The 17,409-nt window shown below is 45.9% G+C and overlaps 2 protein-coding genes across 3 annotated transcripts in view; both read right to left on the reverse strand.

The window, feature by feature from the left end:
• LOC133343828 (chromatin complexes subunit BAP18-like) overlaps positions 1–1,632 on the reverse strand; it is a 36,574-nt gene extending 34,942 nt beyond the window's left edge. For both annotated transcript variants that reach the window (XM_061553732.1, XM_061553723.1), the window contains exon 1: positions 1,439–1,632. In XM_061553732.1, coding sequence (XP_061409716.1) covers positions 1,439–1,459 — 21 coding nt within the window. In that variant the 5' untranslated portion in view covers positions 1,460–1,632. The remainder of the gene's footprint in view (positions 1–1,438) is intronic.
• Positions 1,633–4,950: 3,318 nt separating this feature from the next.
• Positions 4,951–17,203, reverse strand: LOC133343495 (zinc finger Y-chromosomal protein-like). Its single transcript, XM_061553158.1, has 5 exons — positions 17,082–17,203; positions 15,349–15,486; positions 12,132–12,726; positions 11,073–11,214; positions 4,951–10,706 (listed from the first exon to the last, which is right to left on the reverse strand). The coding sequence occupies exons 1-5, from the start codon at positions 17,164–17,166 to the stop codon at positions 10,437–10,439; spliced, it is 1,230 nt and encodes a 409-aa protein (XP_061409142.1). The 5' UTR covers positions 17,167–17,203; the 3' UTR covers positions 4,951–10,436.
• Positions 17,204–17,409: the final 206 nt, after the last annotated feature.

The raw sequence follows: 17,409 nt of genomic DNA on the forward strand, positions 1-17,409 counted from the left end.
GCGTGCCGCCGATTGAGAACCACTGGGTGAGCACAAGACTCACAATCAAAAAGACGCGAATTCAAATCCGGCTTGCAGGTCAACTTGGCTTACGCACTTGCGATATGAACCTGAAAACCCCGAGCTCTAATCCCTACACCGAGATAGCATCGATGGTTGTTGAATATCTGAACCGGTACCCACTTAGCCAAGACGCACGGTCAACCATCCCACGTGGTTGACGCGGCGTGGAGAGTATTATATCCAACAGTGGGTTAACAAGGCGATATGTGAGTATTTTTGATCCAGATATTATTTGCAAGAGGCAAATGCTGCTGTCACACTTGCCCTCGGATAGTTTTGAATGTATTCATACTTCGAAATGTGTATTTTTTTGTACGGCGTTTTGAGATTTCGTTATTAAAGGGTCTTTATAACATCGAGGTTATTATTATTATTACGGTATTTAAACGCGACCCCTGCAGTCATCAAGTCAAAACATCTACCCCGCTCAAACTGGTAATCAGTCAGAACTAATCTCTTCTTCCGATCGATCCGTCAGTCAGTGGCGGAAATTTCACTTTGTCAGCCACCAGAAAATCCCAACTGTGGCACTCACGTTATAAACCCTGGCGAAGAGTCTGATGGTTACGATGATAGTGTTGACATTAATAATTGTGGTCAATGTTAATTATGATAATAACGATTATGGCCTGCGGCGATTGTAATCATTTTGATGATTGTGGCAGACGTCAGCAGAGTGCTGCCGAGCCCGGCACCGCTGAGATCCTTGGGTTCAAGATCAAATTTCAGCCCACTGCGTTTGCAAAATGCAGCGAGTTGATTTCAGCCGTGTCACCGCTCTCCTCCTCTCTGCACAAAAACAAATTATCCTCATTTATCTTTTAGATTTAATCTTGGTAAATGCCAGCCTTGACAATTAACTGCCACGGGTTATCGTGCGACGAACACAGACTCTCTCTCTCGGTATCGGAGTGCGAGCGATATAACAGTGCCCATTGGTGTGGGTGCAGCAAAGGTCACTGTGTGCAAGGAAGGCATCTCTTGAGGAGGGAGGCACTTCTACGAGATCTGCGTGCGTGGGTCACGAAGCGTTCCAAATTGCAATGCTAAAGATGCGCACGGAATTGACGTCTCGAGACGTGCCGCCTAAAACGGACAATCGGTTTAACATTGCAGCGGGGAATTAACAATACATTACGACGACGGTGAAAGCTGCACAATCGGGTTTGTTTATATGTCGACGCACATAAACAAATTCGGCTCTAATAACCCGCCAAACGCCGGCACGGGGATCCCGGGTGAGGCAGGAGCCCTCGGTTGGGAGGCGCCGCGGAACCGGGAGGCTTCAATCCCCGCGAGCCGCTCAGGCGAGACCGCGGCGTTGTAGGCCTCAACAAGGCCTCCGCGGGAATTTGGTAAGCGGCAACAAACTCACTTTTGTCGACGTGGACGTCATTGACGCGGTCGCTGCGAGCCGACGATTGATGAACGTGCGAATAAATAACGAACGTTGAGAAAAGAAACGCGGTTACATGTGAAACGAGATAAGGCGAGTTGAACCGAAGAAGGAAAAATTTAAGCCTTTTTTTAAAATGGCGGGCTGAGCGACGAGACGAAGCGATCTGATTCGCTGAACGTCGGAGGGCGGGTTGCGAATTGGAGACGAGCTCTGATTGGACGGCGGCTCTCTCGGCAGTTAACATGCGGGGGGTGGGGCGGGGGGTAGGGGGAGTGGGGGAGGGGCGGGGCGGTGGGGGAGGGGCGGGGTTGGGGGGGTGTAGGCTTTCGCGACCAATATCATCCATAAGAGGTTTATTTGGGTTAGCGGCCGTCCATAAATGACGTCACGCATCTAGGGGGGGGTCAGACATTTGTGACAATGTGTGACGAGGGGGGGGGGGGTGAGAAATGTGACGTCACATCATAATGCGCAACTTTAAATAAATATAGACAACACGTTCTACTTAATTAAATATGATTTTTTATAATTTTTTTGTCCTACAACATCAGAGTGCAGCGCCACATTAAATACGCACTACAATGACAATAGTTTAAAGCGATTTGAAGCATGAGCATGTTTTATTTTGGGGGGGGGCAGAGCTTTGTGACGTCATATTTGAGGGGGGGGGTCTGACTTTTTGTGACGCCGTGTGACGAAGGGGGGCGGGGGGGTCAAAAATCGTCCAAAATCACGTGACGTCATTTATGGACGGCCCCTTAACCCAAACAAAAACCTCTATTATGGATCGCAAAAGAAGCCGTTATCAAATCACTGCTTGGATGAAAGCACCCCCCCCCCCCCCCCCCCCCAAATAAAAAACAAACCTTTGGCATCTCTCTCAGTTTTGCATTTCATAGTTTCCCAATTCGTGGTTTGCATCATCTCGACACTCCCGCTATCATTAATGTCGTCCACCGGTCATCGTCCCACGTAGCAAGCGGTGTTCTTCACACATTTTCAGGGGTTAGAGGCAGGGCACCTGGAGGTCAGGGGGGCCGCCACACCATTTGAAACCACTGCGGTTTGACAGCACGATGATGATAATGATGATGGGGGTGGGTAGGTGTGTGTGTTTTCACATTTGTGTATTGTCGGGGGCCGCAATAAAGGTCGCTAGGGGCCGTCAGTGGGCCGCGGACCTTGTCTGAATCGATCCTGTGCCTCCCCGAGGTCGACTCGGCCTCAAGTAAGTACCTGGGGCGGTGTGTAAACATTGCCACTGGGGAGACAAAGGCGGTCGGGCGTGGTGCTGTGTTGCTGGCCACCCACCCCATTCGTGCACCGTTCTGGCCTTCATAGGTGCCACTCGCTAACAGCACTTGCCCCTACAGTCCACCCCCCTCCCCCCCACCACGGGCACTCTTACCTTGGGGCCGTCCATAAATGACGTCACGCGATTTTGGACGATTTTTAACCCCCCCCCTCTCGTCACACGGCGTTACAAAAAGTCAGACCCCCCCTCAAATGACGTCACAAAGCTCTGCCCCCCCCCCCCCCAAAACCATATTTCCATTTTTAAAATAAAACATGCTTCAAATGGCTTTAAATTATTGTCATTGTAGTGCGTATTTAATGTGGCGCTGCATTCGGATGTTGTAGGAGTGTTGTTATAACAATTAGTGTTGTTATAACAATTCTACATTTATTTAAAGTTGCGCATTTTGATGTGACGTCACATTTTTTCAACCCCCCTCGTCACACATCGTCACGAATGTCTGACCCCCCCCCCCCTAGGTGCGTGACGTCATTTATGAACGGCCCCTTGGCCTCACCTCCCCCCACTACCCTCCCCCCAACCCCTAATCATTGTAGCCAGGTCGCTTCTGACAAAATAAGCTAATATCTCAGTGGGCTTTACCTGCTAAGATTGTTTTTAATGTTTTAATTTTAGCGATATAACCTCCTGCCTCAGCAGTTCGCCTGCTGTAGTTTTGTACCTGAAGACGATTGCTTGTGTTGCGATCGAAACATCGTGATTTTTTAAATTTTATTTTCGATCTACGTGACTTTGGGGCCGTCCATAAATGACGCCACGCGATTTGACGATTTTTGACCCCCACTCCCCCAGTCACAAAGCTCTGCCCCCCCCCCCCCAAAAAATAAAACATGCTTCAAATCGCTTTAAACTATTGTCATTGTAGCGCGTATTTAATGTGCCGCTGCACTTTGATGTTGTAGGAGAAAACATTTATAAAAAAAGTCTTCTTTAGTGCTAATGCTTTTCTGTCTAGGCCAAGGTGTTCTTTTTGTGCTCCCCCCCTCCCCCCCCCAGATTCTGCTGGATATTTCCTCTTCACATTTCCTCCCCGTCTCCTCGTTCACGAGTGCCTCTATGTTCCTCTTATACTAGTAGGAACGAAGTGAACCAGCCTACAATAGATTATATCGTCCGTCCGTCCGATGTCCGATTAGGTGTAGCAACATCGCCCCCTACTGCAAACACTTGGCAGGACCCTACAAAAACCTTTAGACTCTTTGAGGCTTTCCTGGCTAAACAAGTGTAACATTCCCTTATAATTCCCTGAGATAGTTTTTAATTAAACATTTAAATTAAAAATTAACTTATTCCCTGAGATAGTTTTTAATTAAAACATTTAAATAAAAAAATATCTCACAGCGGCCTAAAGCCTACAGCTAGGCCTAAAGCCTAGAACTAGGCCTCAAACTCTCCGTTCGTATCGTATTTGTTCGTTCCGACCAGCCCACCCCGCAGGGACCTGTTTCTCATATTGCGTTTCGATATTCAGTTTTAGTCAAAGGCTGCATAATACCAAGCGTGGTCCGATGATACATCGGCTCCTTGGAATGTTCTGAATAGTCAAACTGTTCTCCAGCGTGAGAGATCATTACCAGACCTCTCATTCATGTCTTACCATCCGGTAACCCTCCATTTCCATTTTCTGCATTATTTTAGTTTGAACTTAGTATTACATGTTTTGAAGTGAATTACAGCAGTTTTTCACCTCTTTCATTTCTTTCTCCATATCCACACCTTTGCAGGATGCGTCCCCATCTGACGTAACCCTTCCCAATGTTCGCATTCCAATCTCCAACAAACAGCTGAACAGCTTTTGTAGGCAGTTCCTTTAACGTTGTTTCCAGCGTTCCATATAATTCTTTAATATCCTCTTCTGCACCATCTGATGTTGGTGCACATATTTAGATGAGACATATTTAGGGGTTGCCCAATAAATATCGCTACAATTACCCTTGGACTAGGCGGTCTGTATGCCACGACGGTACACCACGTAAAAACGAGACACTTTACAGTACTGTGTATAGAAAGATGATATCACCAGCCCTGTAACCAGAAATTTGACCCAAGGGCAGAAAGTAAGGCAAACTGGCTAAACATCCCACTGTAGGACCTTTCTACAAACACTGTCCGAGTATTTGAAACGCGGGACATGTTACGCATACGCATGACCAGGCAGCGTGTCAAGCAATTCTCGTCTTACGCGTGTGTTTATTTAAACAGAGTATACATGCGAGCGTGTACATGGTAGCAAGAGTGGCTGAGGCGGCGGTGTGATGTACAGCCCCAAACAAAGGCAGGGCAAAGGTCATCGCTGAGCCAACTCATCCATGACCTCAGCCGCCCCGAGCCAGAGACCCTCCGTTTCCTCAGTGGCACAGCCCTAGACCGCTTCCACAACACTGCTCGCCTCTCACACAGCAGCTGGCCAAGGCAAGGATCAGGGTAAGGTTATGCTCAGTTTCAGGGTTATGAACTTGAGCTGTTGGGAGGTTACGTTTATTGCATAGGGTTAAGTTAGAGCGGGGATTGTGCTTAGACATGCAGTTTGGAATTATGACACATTTTAGTTTGGAGATAAGTGATTCCATATGGTGGACGTTTAAATGCAGGAGTTATGCTAAGGAATTTGGATTTAATTCAGGTTAACTCAATTAAGGTCAAGAGTTAAGAACTGGGGGTTTCTGGATATAGTGAAAATGGTGGGAGTTGAGGTCACGTGACAGGGCAGGATCAGAGGAGCGTCAACAGCTTGATGTTTCCCTCTTTTCAGAAGGTAGCTAATTGCGAAAGGAAGCGACCTGCAATTAACTTCAACACCTATTTGGAAGCCACCACCAATAAATCACAATGTCGGTACAAGTTGGGGACATGGTTGAGATCTTCGGATGGCCTGGGTTAGGCCTGACGTGGGTCGGAGTTAGAGGTTTGGGCTGGTATATCTCTGCGTTGACCTGGATTGAGATAATGCTCGGAAAATGTTGGCGTTAAGGTTGGGGACTGACCGAGGATAGGGTTAGGTAAACGTTTGGGATTATAGCTCGACAGTTATAGGCTTAGAACCAGTCAAGGGCTAGGTTACAGTTAAAGTGTGTGCAGGTTATGGTTAGACTTTAGTTAGACTGCATTTGTGTAGGGGTTTGTGATTGGATAAGGTCTGAAGTGGGATACAGTCCTGGTTGTGTAAAGGTCAAAGTTGTTGTCAGGACGAGCTTAAGGCTCGAGCCATGGGTGGGTTAAGGTTGGGGCCAGGGTTAAGTTAGGGTTTGTGTTGGTTTTAAGGTTAGGGCCAGGTCTAGTTTTGGGTCTGGGCTGACTTGGTGTTGGGAGTGCAGGTTGTGTGTAAGGTGAGCGGTGGGAGGACAGCGGCCGGTTCTGGGTTTGCACCACTGGAAATGGAACCCTCGCAACCAAGCCACTGAGTGAAATAATCATGAGTCTGTTAAAACATAAATAAACACATTTAAAATTAATAGTAAAAAAACCTGTCCTTAATACTCCCATGTATAATGACACCATTCTCAGATGTGCATAATTTGCAGTTCTTGTCGGAAGTCTTCAACCGATATAGGTAACACGGCACATTGGATTGGACAGGAAGAGCTTCCAACTGAATGTGCATGCAAAATAATGCAATTTATATTACACACTTTTTTCCTAACAATAATGACCTTGATAATCATAATAATAACGCATTCTTTTTGTCTTGACCAAAGTGTGAAATTCCTTAAAGAACCAGCAAAAAAACGAAAGCCAAGCATATTTAACCTGAAGGATTTTTGTTGTTGTTGTAAATGTAAGCCATTGGATGTTAACTGCAAGACCGTGAACAATCTCAGTGGATTCACAAACTGAAATTTGATCTCCACAATTATTCAAAGTCAACTTTAAAATATTTTTTTTGCTTTTAAATGTCTACTCTTCTTAACACCCCTCCTCTTCACCCAACCAATGTAAATTATTATCGTACATCCTATATACAGAATTCTTATGCAACACACTTAACAAACGCTCAATGTAGTCAGAAAAAAATAACAAATTTCCCCCAATGTACATTATACTTTACAGAATTTTAAATTTTAAACATTTGGTACAGAAGGGATCAGAATTTCATTATTATACATTTCTTTTGGAACAGCTGGAACTGTTCTGCCATTAGCAAAACGTATATAACATTAGCTTTCCTATTTCACACGTGTTTACACTTTGATTGTAGGTTAACAATGTATTGCTTAAAACACACCTACGATCAGACTATATAAGCATTGAGCGGCAATGTCCAAAGATCAAAAATAGTTAACAGAATTCGGGGCGGGTACAAAAAAAAGCGGTTAGCCTCAAAATTCCGTCAACACATTTTTGATTTTAAACATTTCAGCGAGAACAAACAAAAATGTCATGAAAGACCCAAAATTATATATTTTATATTTCACATGCAGCCGGATGCCTCGAGAGGGAAACTCAAACTCATGACCCAACAAGTGTGTGTCTAGGTTCAAGCCCAATACAGCTGTCCCAGACAGCCCAAGCGCAAACAAAAATCCCCCAAAAGTTGCTGTTGTCTTTGCAAAAGTTAATTTGAGGAGGCTGCAACTCAAGACCAAGAAAGGGTTGTCCTACATACCCAGACAGACAATATCCATTCAGACACTTTAAGACGCAACCGATGACCTGGCCGTCAGCAATAGCGTGGTCTCTATAATCTTAAGTCCACGATTCAATCCCAACTGTGAGAGCATGGTTTATAAAGGGGTATTGAAAGAGTTAAGCGTTTTCAGTCATTCTTGTCCCACACCCACGTAGGGCACCTTCACAGCGTCATGAGCCACATTTTGCACAGGCCGCGGAAAAACGTATAATAAATGGCATCGAAACTCTCTCAGCGCTGGAACGCCTCCCCAGAGTAAAATGCGAGCCATGTTTGTCATGGAAAGTTGTAATTTTTGTACCAATCTACCGGAACTGGCGTCGACAAAAATATGAAAGAAACCTGTAGCCAATTGTTTTCATTGTGTGAAGCCACTATATGAAGCAGTCTCAGTGGGTGTATATATATGCTGCAAAAAAATGAGAAAAATCTGCCATTTACACTGATGTTCTGTACACATGCATACATATTTATAAAAATAAATTACTTTTTATACAAGTGTGCTTTCTTTATTAGGTGCAAGGGCAGTGGAAGGTAGCTAGCTCATGGCTCCGGTTTGAGGGAATGGCAAATTCCACCTTGGCATTTCCATTGCACAGAATTCACAAAAATTTCCATCCGACCTGCTCTGAAGATGACCTATGGCTATTAAACCCATGCCTCCACGTCATAATTACCAACATCGAGCTGCAGCTGAAACTTAAAAGGCTTGTGGCAGAGTGTGGTGCTTGTCCAGGTGGTGGCCACGTGAACCGGCTTTGCTGTGACAGCTGGAATTGAACTGGGCTGTTTCTCACTGTTCCAGGTGTCAGTGGTTCCCTTGCCAAGCGACTTGTTAATTTCCAATGGCAATGAATAACAGAAGTCTTTTCTTGCTGTGGTTGTCTCACTTGATGACGATTGCTTGTGTTGCGAGCGAAACATCATGATCTATTATTTTTCTACCTACGCGACTTTACTGAAAGAACCAGTATGGATTCCTGCAGTCACGAAAGCTTCAAATCAAGAAAGACAAACCACTCATGGAAATGTAGGGAAGCCCTCATAATTGAGTGGGGGGGGGGGGGGAATTTAAGCAGAATTTTAAATGCTTAAAAAGTGTCCCAGGTGAGATATGAATTAATTTCCATTTTTATCACTGGCAGTGAGAAAAGTATGTCGAGTCCTTTGGAAATATATTTGTTTGAAATGTCATCAGGACACAAACGAAATGGAAAATATAAATGTGCTAAACCCAAATTGGTGTGAATTGGAAGTGTGATGCCACCAAATGTTCCCAAAATAAACATTCATCACAAATTATTGGCAGCAGAACAACAAGTAACGTCGCCAAAGCCTGATGACAAGCCATCTACAGGGTTTTCTCTTGGCATTTCAACAACATCCTCACTTGGGTAGCATTAACCAATTTAGTCATCTCTCAATTATTTGGGGTGGGAGGGGAAGGTTGATCCAGACATTAAAAACACTGATAATGGAAAATGAATGTAAATTAGGCGATAAAACATATTTATAGTTTACCTATGTAAAATGGGGGTGAAAACTGGCACAGCCAGTGGGGGGGGGGGGGGGGTGGTATGTGCCCCCCCCCAATGATCCGATCAAAATTTCTAATTTCGATCGGATCATTGGGGTTTATTAGTAATAAATCGGCATTTTGCGACCCCCACTGCCACTGTGTAACATATGATTACGTGCCAGGGACTCTGAGATGATAGGACAATAGTCTGAGTCCATAATTGGCAATAAGTAACGGAAAGCGGCTATAAGTGACTCACAAAATTGTGCGCAGTTGCGTAAACAGTACACGACTTCCCTGAAGGCATTCACCTTCAGCGAGCGCGATGCCGATCACACAACGCGGTTTAAATTCGACCCTCGATCGATGGCTGTGCCATCGCCGCACGAGTCGAATAAAAAGCAAGGGACAAGTCCTTACTTACTAACAACTCCTTACTTACTAACAACTCCTCTATCGTTTTTCATTGCTGGAGGGGTTGCCCCCCCTACCTGAAAATTCTGGCTCCACCATTGCGGGTGAAGACGAAGAATGGCATCTGTTTATTAAAGTTAAATTTTAGAATGATAAGCATAAATCAACTTGATTTTTATATTAGTTTTATACTCGCAAGCCCAACCCCGAGGTTAGCTTCATCTAAACAGGCTTGGCTCAAAGTAGTTCAAGGCCAGTTGTTACCATAAGCTACATAAGCCTGGCTCTTCTATGCGTGACAAGAGTGCTTCTTTCAGAAACCAGGACCTGGATATAGTAGGATTCTGTATATGGTTAAATTTGCTAACATGTAATCCAATTTCATATGCCCAAGCTTGCAAATCAGATATGTCACAAGAGTTTATAGGCAGCATGCTTATAAAAATGTTGTATCATGTAATCAACCAACGCAAGAAGATTCAACAGAAATATGATCCCATGCCACTGGGCAGTGACTGTTATACAAGAGCATAATCCAATTCAACCGGGTGAAGTGTGCTTAACCATCATGAAACCAGATCCCAGGAGTCCACGACTGCGCAATAAAAAGATCATCAAGATTCCATAGGAACAAGCTTGCGATACAAAAGTGCTGTACAATTGTATGTGATAAGAGCAAGCTTGACAATTCAAATTACTCAATCCAATATGTAATCCCATTAACGACAATATTGCTGCACAAAACTGGGTTTGGATTCCATAGGGTGAAGCCTGCGGAAAAATAACGACACCTGACTCTATAGGGACGAGCCTGCATTCCCAAAATCACAATCCGACTACACGGGGAAGAAGACGCTTTCTTAACAATAATATGACGGGATTCCACTGTGGCCCGACGCATTCCGATTGCATAGGGATAGTCGTGCCAAACAAAAAGCAAATGCAACGCAATTCCATTCTCTGAGGCTTCCAGGGCACACTAATGCCGAGTCGACTGGTGGAGAAAGCGCTGGTGGTGGCGACAACGGGTGGCAGCAGTCACCGTTCTAAAGTTTTTTGTTTTTCCAATCCTCGTTTGTGCTGGCGGGCCAGACACTCACGGCGATGTGCCCATGACAATGTGCTCTTTGTGGTTCTTGAGCACGTGGTGCTGCTTCTCGGATGGCCGACGGAAGCCCTTGTGGCAGAACTGACAGCGGTGCGGGTAGGCCTTGGTATGGATGGATACGACGTGGCGCTTGAAGCCTGATGCGTCCATGGTGCTGTAGTCGCATAATTCGCACTGGTACACTTTCTTTCCTGTGTGCGACTTCATGTGCTTCTTCAGCTCGCTCTGCTGCTTGAAGCCCTTCTTGCAGCGGCGGCACTGCAGCGCCCACACCAGCGCCAGCGGGGGAGAAAGAGCGAGGAACAGAGGGGGCGGAGAGAGAGCGTATTAATCTTTAGTTATATAAGTTGTGGTGCTAATTCACCCTGAATCTTGATCATCATCAGCCATTCTTTATCATCCACTGTTGGATGAAAGCTTCCTCACATTAATGAAAATCCGCAGGGTCCATTGCGGCTATCACCAATCTCACTACTGCACACGAGCTGATCTTCTTGTGCCATCTAACCAAGTTTCTTTTCGTGGAATGAATATTTCTTTAAACAAACGTGTGCGCCCACTCTCTCGCGCATGCATGCATACGCACGAACACACGCACGTGCAGTGAATGTGGTGTTTGTTCACCTTGAAGGGCAGCTCCTTGGTGTGCACAGACAGAATGTGCCGACTCAGCACAAACGGGTCGGATGTGCGGAACTCGCAGTGTCGGCACTGATGAACCTTCTTGCCTTTGTGTGTTGCCATGTGCTTGTTCAGCTCGGAAGGTCTGAGTCCATGCACACACAAATACAAAACAAATGAACAACACTGTAATCCATCTGGTTAAGAACCCATTTTAGGTGAGCGATATGGCCCTGCAAGTTTATTTAATATGGCTCGCAGCCACATGAACAGCCTGCAAACTATATTTACATGTCACTGCAAGCATCTTAGCTGCATTTATCGAGTAGTGTCTACTGCAGCTAGAGAAGTGACTGAAAGGTGTGCGTGTTAACAGGTGGCCCGCCAAATGTAGTTTGCAAATTCTATTCGGCAGAATCATGCCTACGCATGCATTGTATAATGCTTTCGAACATATGTTTGCCCAAGGCAGTATTTAATTAGCAGTAAAGTAGCCAATGGGTAGCTGTCACAGAGCAAGCTAAATTTCCAAATAAAAAACGCCTGTAATGTTATTTATGGTTTATCTAAAAGTTGAGCAATACTTGGATCAATTTGGCCAGCAATAAATTAGGTAAGTTGCTATTTGCAACAAAACTTTATACTTTACAAACATTTCATGATCTTTAATCATTGCCTTGCCATCCCCTGCTCTAGACAGAGTTAACACTTCAACCCTTTAAATTGTATTTGCAAATTAAAGGGTTGAGGAGAAGAAAACTTCCACTTCTTTAAAGAGCAGTCTCCCATACTGGTGGTGGTGGTCGGTGATAGATGTAATGATTGTAGTGGATGTTGTGGTGGCTGTAGCAATTATGGTGGAGGTGGTGATAATAATTGTGGTGGTGGCAGCAGTGGCAGCTATGGTGAGTGTGGTGGAGGTGGCGGTGCTGGTGACGGTGGTGGCGGTGTTGACGACAGTGGTGACGACAGTGGTGACGGCTAAAGTCGTGGTGATGATTGTGGGAGAGGTAGGGTTGATTGCAAGTGAGCGTGTTGGCAGCGTTTTCTGCGTTGTCTCACCTGTGGAATCCCTTCTCGCACACCTCGCATTTGTGCGGGAAGCTGCGCGTGTGGATGGAAATGACGTGGCGCTTGAGGTCGCTCGAGTTGGAACTGCGGTGCCCGCAGTACTGACACGCGTACACGCGCTCCGCGCTGTGCATGGCCGCATGCCGCCGCAGTTCGCCCAGCGCCGTGAAGCTAGCGCCGCAGTCGCCGCACGGGAAGGCGAGTGCGCGGCTGTGACGCGCGCGCACGTGCATCTTCAGGTTGTACGCCTCCGAGCTGCGGTAGTCGCAGTACTGACAGCAGTGCGGGCGCTCGCCCGTGTGCGTGCGCGCGTGCTTGCGCAGCTCCGACGGGTGCCGGAAGCCGCGCCCGCAGTCGGCGCACACGTGTGGCAGCGAGCGGCTATGCACTGACGCCAAGTGCTGGCCGAGCAGTGCCGGCTCGGCCGTCTCGTACTCGCAGAACTTGCACTTATGCATCTTGGCCGGGCGGTTGCGGTGGACGAGGCGGTGAGAGCCCAGCGCCGCCGCCTTCTCGAAGCGCCGCCCGCACTCCTCGCACTCGTAGGGACGGTCGCCCGCACACGCCGTGTGCACCAGCCCAGAGACTATGTGGGGATCAGGAGCAGGTGAGTGTGGGGCAGTAAGGGGTGGTGGAGAAGAACAACACAAAGTTAATATCTTGTTGTGATGGTTCACACTCTGGAATTATAATCATGATCCGTGACAAATCCACCGCTGGATGTAGGCTTCCCCAAGATGTCACCATCTTTCACAGTCCTGTGCTGTAACAATCCATCTAGCACCTTAACACAAGCTGATATTGTTTTATCTCCTTTTGGGCATGCTCCCTCCTTTGACTGCCACTCCAGTTATTTTTGACCACTGGCCATCATTCCTTGTAGCAATATGTCATGCCCAAGCCCACTTACTTTCTTAAAACTGAATATAACCTCTCATCCATATATTCCTCTTTATAACTCTCAAGAGCCACTATAGAGGGTATTTGGCCTACTCATCCAAACTGGCCAGACGTCATGGATGAGGTAGGAATACAGAATTTACACACCACGTGTATTCTGTTTATCAACTGTGGTTGAGAGTTGCCGGGGGGTGGCGGCGCACACCTGTAATCCAGCACTGTGGCGGCGAGAGTTGGTGGATGGGAAAAAATGAACCCGTAAAAACAAAGTTTTTCACTATAAATCCTTTATATGCGTGGCATCGGTTTTATTTTATTATTCATTTCTGTTTTTCTTGAGTAAGAGTTTCATTTTTATCACATTGATATTTTAAATTAAATATGAAATTTCTTTTTTTCCTATAAATTGGAAAATTTTGGAAAAAAATTTCACGAAAATAAATTGTCACGCACAACGAGTCTGTGTGCAAAATGTCAGCTCGATTGGATCACGGGAAGTGGGTTAAAAAACGACCGAAAGATTTGCACGGTCGTAAGCGCGCAAGCAAGCAAGTGAACTTAATCTTCTTGGTTCTTTCGGTAAAGTCACGTAGAAGGGAAGTAATAAAATAATAAAAATAAAACATAATAAAACAATTCTCACGACGTTTCGGCCACAACGCAAGCAGCCGTCCTCAGGTGAAAACCAGGTCCGTCGAGGCGACAGAGTCTGAATGAAACAGCACACGAGCTTGGAGGGTATATATAAGCTGGGCGCATTGACAAAGGAATTTGCATATCAAAAGGAATTTAGCATATTTATGGGAAATGCAGGAATGTGATTAGTACTGCATATGCATGTGCATTATGCAGGATTAACAGCATCAAAGGGAGCTGCAGTTACTGCTGTTAATCCTGCATAATGCACATGCATATGCAGTACTAATCACATTCCTGCATTTCCCATAATTATGCTAAATTCCTTTTGATATGCAAATTCCTTTGTCAATGCGCCCAGCTTATATATATGCTCCAAGCTCGTGTGCTGTTTCATTCAGACTCTGTCGCCTCGACGGACCTGGTTTTCACCTGAGGACGGCTGCTTGCGTTGTGGCCGAAACGTCGTGAGAATTGTTTTATTATGTTTTATTTTTTATTATTTTATTACTTCCCTTCTACGTGACTTTACCGAAAGAACCAAGAAGATGAATCCCTGCAGTCACGAAAGCTTTAAATCGAAAAGTGAACTTAATATAAAGGATTTAAAAATGACAATGTTGTGAGACTCCCTTCCCTTGCATCGAGGTGCAATAACCCTGGCTTGCCAGCAGAATGCAGTACAACAAAATATGGATTAGTCCATAATTTGTTATAATCTCTCCTTTCTGTATGGGATAATAGAGTGTTTCCCTTTTGCATGTGTGGGTTTTCATCCAGGTGCTCAAGTTTCTTCCCACATATGAACACTCACTAATTGGCTGTAAACATCTTCATACAATGAGAAAAACAAATGTTGGCACCGGCTCACCACCTGGGAGACTTCCAGCTTTTCTGCAGTTCCTCAGCAATTGTGAGAGCTATTTGACTGAACGACGCTGTATACTATTAATCATTCAATGTGAAAAACTGGCTGGGTGATATAGAAACTTGGCCAATGTTTCAACTGCCATGTTGCGACACCAAACAGGCGATCTCTGGAGCACAAGTCGGTGTGCCTAACCATTACACCACGACATTATCCCTGAGGCAATTAAGCACCCTACAAAGATATACTTATACTGGTAGGAACCTCCTGATTACACCAGCCCACAGGGGATTATTGTGTCCCGTCGTGCAGGGGAGGGGCTGGGTGGGGAGGGGCTGGGTGGGGAGGGTGGGGAGGGTGGGGGGTGGGAGGGGTGGGGCTGGGTGGGGGTGTGAGGGGTGGGGCTGGGTGTGGAGGGGCTGGTCACCCCGTGGTGCCCTTATAAAACTCAACGTTAACCTACTCACGCCGGCTTGTGCTCAGCCCTCACAGTCGGGCATATTTTGGAATACACCACGCCGCCGTTGACCCTGGCCATTGACCGATGCAACCCAAAGTTCCTACCAGCTCCCTCCGCAGGAATGTGTTCAAAGCCTTCAAGAGTGGCCGGTCTTTTGGAGACCCTTCACAACGAGGGGCTGGAGGGCAAGCCACGCAGCTGTTGTGATATGATAGTACTGAAAGTACATTTGATATTCTCACCATTCTTATAGCACACGGGTGCTATATATTTGACAGACGGGTAAAGACTGCAGTAGGAGGTGATGTTGCCGTATGATTTCAGCGTGTTTAAGTCGTCCGTACCAGGTGTGGTGTTGGAGACGAGACGGTGGCTCTCGATGTGCGAGTGGAAGTGCGATTTCCTGCCCGTGGTGTAGTCGCAGTCTGTGCACTGGTAGCGCCGCTTGCTCACGGCGCCCAGGCCGCTGATACGGGCGCTGCCTGCGCCGACACCAGAGAAACGCGGAGGAGAGTGAGGTGTGAGAGAGGGCGAAGATCAGGAAAGCTGCACGAAAATGCAAGATGCTCCAATCATATAACTTATTACAATTAGAGCACATGACTAGAATGCATTGCCCAGAAGCAATGGGATTACATATCTTTACAATAATCATTCCCCAACAATGCATTGCAACTGAACACAAGGTAGGAGAATTATGCCATCGGATGGATTATGTAATGCCTTCCAACATGGGGTTGCCTGTGAAAGTATTTATGGAAGCCAATGGGTAGCTGTCAGGGCAAAAAAATATTTATTGTTTGCAATGGTCCTTTTGCGCTTGGGCTTGTCTGCAAGTTCTGTAAACCCTTTGATCAATTAGTCTGGTTTTCAATTGGGTAAATCCCTAATTGCCAATACAACTTTACATTCATGTTGTTTATTTTGGATAATTTTTTCGAGAGTTATGGACACACGGATGGAGCTAATACACAAATGGTTTCAACCGTAGTTGTACAGAGAAATAAAATGGCTAGCTAATGTTCTGAGGTCAAATTAAAATTTGAGAACCAAGTTGACAGAGGTGCAAAGCAGGAATTTTAGATTTCACAATTACAATCTACTTGGCACATACATTCACGTCCCATGAATTCAAAGAATTGTCAAAATATAGTAATGATTAAAATTAAAGAAAAAATTATGTTTTCTCTACTTTTGCCATCCCATTTGTATTCTAGGTTAAGCAGATTTGTCCACTTCTGTTAGCCTAAACATTGTAGTTAAATGATTCACCCCCACTGGCCCCCTAACGATTGTCAAGTTTGAGAGTTACAATTCCACGCAGACTCAATAAACGTTTTTATAACACACTGCTGTGAATTGTGGTGCCTATAGTGGCATTTGGAGTGAAGGACGTGAACCTATTAAACACGGTAAGTGGTGCAGCCCTTCAATTGTTTGCTCCCACCACCAATGGTGAACCGACTGGATAACCCCTCTAGAGCAGTGGTTCTTGACCTTCAATGCAGCCTTGCACGCCTTTGGTTGTCAATCATACAACAAATTAGAATGGTAATAAATACATAGGTCTGATGAAATAACGTAATTGTACTTACGTGTCCGTGCTTAATTTGTGTTTTCGATGATTTACCCTCTAAAAAAATGCGACATGTCTCACGCCCTTAAAGGGCATCTCGCACCCCCCCTAGGGGTGCGTACATCCCCAGGTTAAGGACCACTGCTTGAGACGGTGTTTGACTTACACTTCCATGCTGGCCAGATATCTAGTAATAGGCGGGAAAAACCCATATTTTACCCCACCAAATGCAGCCTGCCCATCGACTGCAGCATTCCCATTTATACCTCTGGGTTAAAAGAGACAGACAGATTTAAGAAATTTGCCCATTGTTTCTACTGCCGTGCTGGGAGATTGAACCAGTGTGCTAACCATGACACCATGGTAGCAGGAGGAAGAGTCAAAATAAGTCAACCGCCCAAAGCGAAGGACACGTCCGCAGCAAGCCTTTCTCGGTAAAGGACCGTGCAGCGCCATACCCTTGCTGCTGCCCGATGGCGGCCATGTTGCCGCCCCCCTCACCCTCAGGGTGGTTGTGCATGTGCTTCTTGAGGAATCCGCGTGTCTTGAACTTCTTCCCGCACACGCCACAGGGGTACACCTTCATGGGCAGCCCGTCCGGCCCGATGATTATCGCTGTGCGCACAGTGGTAGCAGCGGTGGCAACCATGAAAGGAAAACACAGAAACAAATCCGCAAGTAAAAAAACTGTCCCGTGTGGCCAGCTACCGCGAGAAATTCACAATCTGCAGGGCACGGCAGAGCTTTATGAATGTTTATTTTGTGTAATCGCACGTAAAATGTCAGAGGCGGTTTGAAGTGGTGAGCTGGGATATGAAGGACTGTAGAG

The sequence above is a fragment of the Lethenteron reissneri genome, chromosome 2 (genome assembly GCF_015708825.2).
Source record: "Lethenteron reissneri isolate LAM-NWPU_2019-01 chromosome 2, ASM1570882v1, whole genome shotgun sequence".
Lineage (NCBI taxonomy): Eukaryota > Metazoa > Chordata > Hyperoartia > Petromyzontiformes > Petromyzontidae > Lethenteron > Lethenteron reissneri.

Bases quoted from the DNA above. Each gene is read 5' to 3' on its own strand.
- LOC133343495 (XM_061553158.1), bottom strand. From the start codon at position 17,166: ATGAAGGTGTACCCCTGTGGCGTGTGCGGGAAGAAGTTCAAGACACGC. The intron at 15,487-17,081 runs GTGAGGGGGGCG...GTGTCGGCGCAG, and splicing joins CATGCACAACCACCCTGAGG to GCAGCGCCCGTATCAGCGGC. The intron at 12,727-15,348 runs GTACGGACGACT...ATCCCCACATAG, and splicing joins CGTCTCCAACACCACACCTG to TCTCTGGGCTGGTGCACACG.